This window comes from Eimeria maxima, genomic scaffold, assembly GCF_000499605.1.
Source record: "Eimeria maxima Weybridge genomic scaffold, Emw_scaff492, whole genome shotgun sequence".
In the NCBI taxonomy this organism is placed as follows: domain Eukaryota; phylum Apicomplexa; class Conoidasida; order Eucoccidiorida; family Eimeriidae; genus Eimeria; species Eimeria maxima.
In genome coordinates this window covers 17,277-24,881 of record NW_013563873.1, presented here as the reverse complement: position 1 = coordinate 24,881, position 7,605 = coordinate 17,277, and the positions used below count along the sequence as shown (strand labels likewise).

General features: G+C 53.0%; 3 protein-coding genes across 3 annotated transcripts in view; 1 reads left to right on the top strand and 2 right to left on the bottom strand.

Annotated features, from left to right (window-relative positions):
- Nucleotides 1-251: 251 nt before the first annotated feature.
- Nucleotides 252-581, top strand: EMWEY_00035220 (hypothetical protein, conserved; the record flags this gene model as incomplete). The annotated part of the gene is made up of 2 exons (XM_013478553.1): nt 252-325; nt 503-581. 2 exons carry the CDS (start codon nt 252-254, stop codon nt 579-581), a joined length of 153 nt encoding a protein of 50 aa, XP_013334007.1.
- A 663-nt stretch (nt 582-1,244) lies between these two features.
- EMWEY_00035210 (hypothetical protein, conserved) lies at nt 1,245-1,908 on the bottom strand (the record flags this gene model as incomplete). Its single annotated transcript, XM_013478552.1, has 3 exons — nt 1,245-1,277; nt 1,450-1,505; nt 1,791-1,908. 3 exons carry the CDS (start codon nt 1,906-1,908, stop codon nt 1,245-1,247), a joined length of 207 nt encoding a protein of 68 aa, XP_013334006.1.
- A 1,791-nt stretch (nt 1,909-3,699) lies between these two features.
- The window catches only part of EMWEY_00035200 (hypothetical protein, conserved), a gene marked incomplete at both ends in the record, with an annotated part of 6,217 nt that continues 2,311 nt past the window's right edge, over nt 3,700-7,605 (bottom strand). Inside the window, one exon of the mRNA XM_013478551.1 lies at nt 3,700-7,605. This exon is cut by the window's right edge and continues 1,431 nt beyond it. Within this exon, the coding sequence (XP_013334005.1) occupies nt 3,700-7,605 (3,906 nt within the window).

Here is a 7,605-nt window from a genome sequence, read left to right as displayed (position 1 = left end):
TTTTTTTTTTTTTCTCTTTTTTTTTAATTAATTTTTTTTTTTTTTTTTTTTTTTTTTTTTTGCAGGTTGGAGAATATCAATTTCAGGCGGAGTTAAAGAATTGTCAGGGATACGCATTTGGGGTACGTAAACCCTAAACCCTAAACCCTAAACCCTAAACCCTAAACCCTAGATATTTAGTTGTATTTCCTGCATACAAGGCCAAGGGTTTAAGGTTTAGGGTTTAGGGTTTAGGGTTTGTGTGTGTACAGCTGATGGTCTCATTAGACCAGGCGATGTCTGAGGGAGAAATTTGCCCAGCAAGAATTAAAGAAGCCTTATGGGGGTAAAACACTAGGGTTTAGGGTTTAGGGTTTAGGGTTTGGACCTCTAGCAGTTATTTACTGTTTTATTCTCTCTTAATCCCTTCCCTTTCCGTTTCTCTAACTCTTCTGAATTTAATTAAACTCCCTTTTTTCAACTCACCAGGTTTAGGGTTTAGGGTTTAGGGTTTAGGGTTTAGGGTTTATGTTCCAGGAATGTATATGGTGGATCAATTTCTTACGGAGACCCTCGCCTCTCTCTTCTTACAAAATATATAATTAGACAATTGTTGCATATTCTCCAATTATCTGATCAACATTTCTTACAAGCTAAATTTGGATGGTAAACCCTAAACCCTAAACCCTAAACCCTAAACCCTAATAAACCCTAAATCGTACCAAGCAACAGATAAATAGTAACAAGGATACCTAAAACCTAGAAAGGCATAAACACGTATACGCAAACCCTAAATTCTAAAAAGCAAAATCTAAACCCTAGGAAGCAAACCCTAAACCCTAGCAAACCCTAAACCCTAATCCCTACTACACCCTAAACCCTAATAAACCCTAAATATATAACTTGTATAATTAATATTATGTGTTTCTTCTTAGGGCTGATTTCCCTCTCTCCCCTAATTTCTTATCTTCTCCTCTTTTGCCTCCTTTGTCCCTTCCTATTTGTTATGGAGGCTATAAACCCTCAGGGGGCCCCCCTAGCAAAAACCCCTAGGAGGACCCATGGCAAACCCAAGGGGGCCCCCCTGGTATACCCTAGGGGTCCCCATATGCCAAAACAAGCCGTAGGGGGGCCCCTTGCCTTGCTTGCAAACAAAAGGGGGCCCCTCCCACGCTGCTGCCTAAACCCTGCGCCAATCTGCTTAGGGTTTAGGGTTTAGGGTTATTGGGGAGGAGAAGGGTTTAGGGTTTGGTGCTACTGGACGATCAATAACTGGGGATAGCTTCCCCTTCAGGAGGCTGAGCAACAAACAACCCATAAACCCTAAAACCCTAAACCCTAAACCCTAGATCCGGTAGGTAAACCCTATATAAGTTTTTATATGTGTGTTCCCCTTCGTCTGTTCTTCTCCTTCCCTGCACCCCTCTCCCAGCAAACCCTAAACCCTAAACCCTAGTGCTAAACCCTCACTGTCTGTCTTCTCCTGAAAGTCACAGTCACGACGCTTGCGCCCAACAGCAGCGGTCCTGCAAAAACCACAAACCCTAAACCCTAAACCCTAGTCACCAGCAGCTGGGCCGCCGCCTACCCCCCCGCAGTGCAGACGGTTGCCTCTTCGACCCACAGGAAGAAGCTAGGGTTTAGGGTTTAGGGTTTAGGGTTTACCTGTGAGGTAGCTGAGGTAAGTTACACCCCCCAGGGGAATACAGGATAGACCTAAAAACAAAATGCGAATAATTGAGGGTTATATAAGAATTAGGGTTTTGAATTTCCTAGGGTTTAGGGTTTAGGGTTTAGGGTTTAGGGTTTACCAAGATAGGCATAAATAGTAGCACGAGAGAAAGCATTAAGAAGGAAGCCAAACCTCCGCTCTACGCATTCATCCATGGGGAGGATTGGCAACACTCTTTGTGCCTCCGCAGTAACCATCAACAAATTTAATATACTGCACGCACACAAATTAGGGTTTAGGGTTTAGGGTTTAGGGTTTAGGGTTTGGGCGGAAAGGGTGATCGATTAAAGACTCAGGAGGTGGAGAGCAGTTCTGGCGATGTGTAAGGGTGTAGCTGCATGTGAGACATCGACGTAAGGGTTTAAGGTTTACGGATTAGGGTTTAGGGTTTAGGGTTTAGGGTTTACATTTGTCCGATATTTAAGAAGAAAAGAGGGCCAATACACCACTCTCTTAATACAACGCCAATGCAAGTGCCAAAGGTTAAGAGGCCCAAAACCCCCGCACCAAGACACCCTAAGGCGGCCATACGGGGAGCTGCAGAATAGACAATAATATCGAGGGTTTAGGGTTTAGGGTTTGGGGTTTATTAGGGTTTAGGGTTTAAGGATTGGGGTTTATTAGGGTTTAGGGTTTGGGGGAAGGTTGGTGTGCCAGCACACCAATTTTGTGCATCTAGGAAGTAATTGAGAAGGATATAAGATTATACATTGTAGGGTTTGAAAATCCTAGGGTTTAGGGTTTAGGGTTTAGGGTTTAGGGTTTACTGTCATGTCTTGCATTGTAGAGAGCGTCAGCGATTTGCGAGCAATCATCGATGATTGACTGACAAGTAGGAATTTCCATTTTTAAAACCCTAAAAATATATTTAAAAGAAAAAACAAAACACTTTTTTTTTTGAGGGTTTAGTGTTTAGGGTTTAGGGTTTAGGGTTTACAATGGCGGCGGGCCCCAACGATGCGAGCGGCGCGCCACGAGGAGGATGAGCCCCCCTTGACTAGGGTTTAGGGTTGTTCTCTTCTCTTTATAAACCCTTTTTGCTAATTATTTAATTTCTAGGGTTTAGGGTTTAGGGTTTACTATTGATGAGAGGGGAGGAAGACCAGTGGTTAGGCCGCTGGTCATTAGGGTTTAGGGTTTATGCACACAAGCAGCTTCTTACTAAACCCTAGGAATAAACACTAATAAACCATACAAAACCCTAGTAATCCTTTTATCTTAATAAACCCTAAACCCTAGTAAACCCTAAACCCTAATAAACCCTAGAAGGGGCGCACATGCCGCTGCTTCTTTGCGCACGGCTGGCACACACACTGCTGTGTCTCTTGCTCCTTTTGCTGCTGCTGCTGCTGTTGCTGCTGCCGCTGCTGCTGCTCTTGCTGCTGCACCTGCCCCTTCTTGTGTGTGGCGGAATACGGTGCAGCAGCAGCCTCTCAACCCTAGTAAACCCTAAACCCTAGAAGGCACCTCATTAAACCCTAAACCCTAACCTCACTAAACCCTAACTACTACAAGACCTCTATAACAAACCCTAGTAAACCCTAAACCCTAAACCTTGCTGCTGCTGCTGCTGTTGCTGCTGTTGCTCCTGCTGCTGCTGCTGCAGCCAGGTGCTCGTGTGTCTCCTGGGGGCCCCTTAAACCCTACAGCAACGTAAACCCTCGGGGGGGCCCCCCGAGGGTTTAGCTAAGGAAGGAGAAAATAAATTATGTTTAGGGTTTCTATATTCGGTCCCTTAAACCCTAAACCCTAAACCCTAAACCCTAGGCTGCAAGGGCAAAGGGAATAAAATAAATAAAATTATAAATACACTATCCCTAATGCTGTTGTTATTGCAGCAGCAGCAACTGATGCAGCAGCAACACCAGCAGCAGCAGCATGTGCAGCAGCACAAGCTGCAGGACTACTTTTTAGCAGCAGCAGCAACTGCAGCAGCAGCAGCAGGGTTGCTGCATGCAGCTGCCTGTACACTCTGTCTGTTTTGGGGCTTAAACCCCTTGGGGTTGTCTAGGGGGGCCCATTTGCTGCTGCTGCTGCTGCCTTTGCTGCTGCTGCGCCTGCTGCTGCAGCAGCTGCTGCTGCCGCAGCTGCTGCTGCTGCTGCTGCTGCGAGAGGTAATGACCTTGTGTTAGCTGCTGCTCATGAGGAGGAGGATCTAAGGCCCTAATAAGACGTAGGGGGGATCCATGTTGCTTCTGCTGCTGCTGCTGCTGCTGTTGCTGCTGCTGCTGTTTGGCTTGCTGCGGTGGGGGGTGGTCTTGCTGCTGCTGCTGCTGCTGCAGCTGCTGCAGCTGCTGCTGATGGAGCCTTGCTGCTTCTTGGTGTTGTTGATGACCTTGCATTTGCTGTAAGTGCAGCAGCTGTTGCTGCTGCAGGTAATGCTGCTGCTGCTGCTGCTGCAGGGTTTGCTGCTGCATGGGGGGCCCCCTAGTGCTGATTAGGGAGACATCTTTAGGTGTCTGCTGAGGGGCAAACAGTTGTGGTACCCTCAGGGAGGCCCCTCGGGGTGTATGTGAACCCTGCTGCTGCTGCTGTTGGTGTTGCTGCTGCTGCTGCTGCTGCTGCTGCTGCTGTTGCCACTGTTGCCTGAGGTATTGCTGCTGCATCAGCCACATATGGTGTTGCGCAGCAGCAGCAGCACAGGCTCCGTTGGGGGGCCCCTGCAGCTGCACAGTGCTCTGTGTGCTGTTCCTGCTGCTGCTGCTGCTGGTGTGTATGCTTACTTGAGTGGTGTTGAGGGGCCCCCCTGGCATACCCATAAGGGGCCCACAGGAGGGCCTCGCTAGGCTGGGGGCCCTCCTGGTTAGAGGGGGCCCCACTATCCTGCATCCCGTTATTGTGTTACAAAGGGGGGCCCCCCATCCCTGGGGGGGCACCCCGGGGGGCCCCTCTGCAGCCATCTTGGTGGTCCCGTCGAGGGGCCCCTGAGGGCCCCTCAAGGTCTCACTTAATGTCTCCCTGCAGTACCTGGTTGGTCTGTACATGGGTACCACGCTGTACCCTCTGCTGCTGCTATCAACAGAAGGGGGCCCCCTTGGGGGCCCCCTTTCAATGTACGGTGGCGATCTGCCTCTCGGGGCCCCTGTAGGGGGCCCCCCGTACGTTGCTGCTGTTCGTCCGGGGGGCCCCATGGCCCCAAGAGGGTACGAAGGGGGCCCCCAAGGGGGTCTTATTGTGTCTTCTTGATGATGTATTGTGGGGTGTACAGACACTGTAGGTATAGTAGATACTTGGGGGCCCCTTATAGTATAGGGTCCTAGTGGGGCCCCCGCTAAGGGAGTTAGGGGTCCTTGTGCTTGCTGGGGGGCCCCCGAATCAATCGAGGTACTTCGGATTGTTGCCGTTGCTGCTGCTGGGGGGGCCCCCCTCCAAGAAGTCCCCATCAAGGGGGCCCCCGCATATTGCTCAGGGCCTGTAGCAACGGGGGCCCCCTTATGGGTAACAACACCGAAGGGTACAGCGGTACCCTGAGTCAGCCGAGTCGGTTGCTGCTGCAGGGGGCCCCAGCCTGCTGCAGCAGCAGCAGAAGCTGTTGCTGCTGCAGTAGCCTGCGCATGCACCTCTCCAGAGGGCGAAGGAGCGAAGGGGGCCCCCGGGGGCCTCCAGAGGCCCCAACTTCCCCGACTGGGTACAGTGTACTCTAGGGTCCCAACCTCTGCAGGTGCAGCAGCAAACAACGTAGTACCCTCTTGGGAGGGGGCCCCCATGGGGGGCCCCACAGCCATTGGGGGCCCCCCTGGACAACCTACGGGGTTTTTTATCATCTGCCTTAGGTGGGTCCTTGTCAGTTGAATGTTAGGGGGCCCCTTTTTGGCAGAGGGGCCCCCTTGGGGGGCCCCCGCAGGGGACGAGACCCTCGAAGGAGCAGCAGGCGGGCCTCCTTGGGGGGCCCCTCCCGGAGGGCACGAGACCCTCGAAGGAGCTGAAGGGGGGCCCCCTTGGGGGGCCCCCGTAGGGCACGAAGACCTCGAGAGAGGTGGAGGGGGGCCCTCAACTTTAGGGGTCAAGGGGGCCCCCAACATTTGTGTTGCTTTTGCTGCTGCCTTTGCTGTTGCTGCAGCAGCACGAGGAGAGAATGCTGCTGCCAAGGCAATTGCTGCTGCTGCTGCACGGCGAGGTGTTGTTGGTGCTGCTGCTGCTGCTTCAGTTGCTGCTGCTGCTGCTGCAGGGCCTGCTGCTGCCTCTAATGCTGCAGCAGCAGTTGCAGCAGCAGACTTTGGGGTCTTGACCCCTAAGGCAGCAGCAGGAGATACAGGATATGTTGGTGAGGGTCCTCTTGCTGCTGCTGCTGCTGCTGCGGTTGCTGCTGCTTCTGCATTGGGTGTAAGGACAACAGACTGCATGCATCTGCTGCTCGATGTAAGGCTGTACCCTGAGGGGCCCCCGGGGGCCCCTGTAATTGTGGGGTCTTCCTCAGTGTGGAGGTGCGAAGCTCTTGACTGTTGCGGCTGCTGCTGCTGCTGTAGTTGCTGCTGCTGCAGCAGTTGCTGCTGCTTCCGCTGCTGCAGTTGCTGCTGCTGTTGCAGTTGCTCTTTCAGTTGTTGCTGCTGCTGTCGCAATTGCTGCTGCCGTTGTAGTTGATGTTGTAGTTGCTGCTCCTCCAGTTGCTGCTGCTGCAGTTGCTGCTGCTGCTGCTGCTGCAGTTGCTGCTGTTGCTGCTGCTGATGTGGTTGCCGTTGCTGCTGTTGTGGTTGCAGCAGCGGCTGGGGGGCCCCTCCTTTTTCTACTTTGTTAGGTTGAGGCCCTAGGGGCCCCCCCATTGATTGTGCCTGATTACCCTTGTTGTAATTTATTGAGGAGGGGGGCCCCCTGTTGGGGGGCCCCTGGGGCCCCCTTACTGACAGCCTATGGACAGGAAGGGTACGAACCCTCTGGCTGGTGATTTTGCTGCTGTCTAGGACCAGCTGTACAGACACCCCACATATTGGCGGCAAATTGCTGCGCTGCTGCTGCTGCTGCTGCTGCTGCTGCTGTACGGGCCTAACCAGCAGCGTTATGTGGTACTCTCCGCTGCTGCAGGGAGGGGAGATAACAAGGGGGCTGCTTGTAGAGTGTAGCAGCAACTGCTGCTGCTTGCTGCTGCTGCTGCTGCTGCTGTTGCTGCTGATGTTGCTGCTGCAGTTTACCACACAAGCCTGCAACTCAAGGGGCCCCAAGGGCCCCGGGGCCCCCGGGGGCCCCTCCTTAACTTGCCAATATATATGAATGTCCCCTTTCTGTGTGTCATTAACCTTAACATCTAGTTGGGGGCCCCCTAGGGTACTTCCTTGCTTCTCCTTAGGGGCCCCTGCAGCAGCATCTAACTTGCTCGTTGCCGTTGTTGCTGCTGCAGTTGCTGCTGCTGACGCTGTAGGTGCTGTTGCTGCTGGTGCACTTGCTGTTGCTGCTCTAGGCTCTGCTGCTGCTGCTGCTCCTGCTGCTGCTGGTCTACTAGGCGGCGGTACCCCCCAAAGGGTCTTTGGGGGCCCCCCCTCTCTCCTTAAGCTGCTTGGGGGGGGCCCCTCCATCCCTCGATAAAAGGGTACAGCAGTAGAGGGGCCCTCTACACCCACATACCCCTTCGGTGCAGCAGGAGCAGCAGCAGCAGCAGCTGCTGCTGCTGCTGGAGGAGCTGCTGCTGCTGCAGCGCAATGCTGATTGTTTCTTGGTGGGGTCCCCTCTGAAGGAAGTCGTGCTGCAGTATCTGCTTGTTTGCTGCTGCTGCTGCTTCTGCTGCTGCTGCTGCTGCATAGCCTGCTGCTGCCGACTGCTTCAGAGAGAGTAAGGGGCTCTGCTGCAGCCTTCCTCCTGCTGCTGCTGCTGCTGGTGCTGCTGCTGCTCCTGTCGCTGTTGCTGCTGCTGCTCCTGTTCCTGCTGCTGCTGCTCTCTTCTATTCGGTTGCTGCTGCTGTCGTT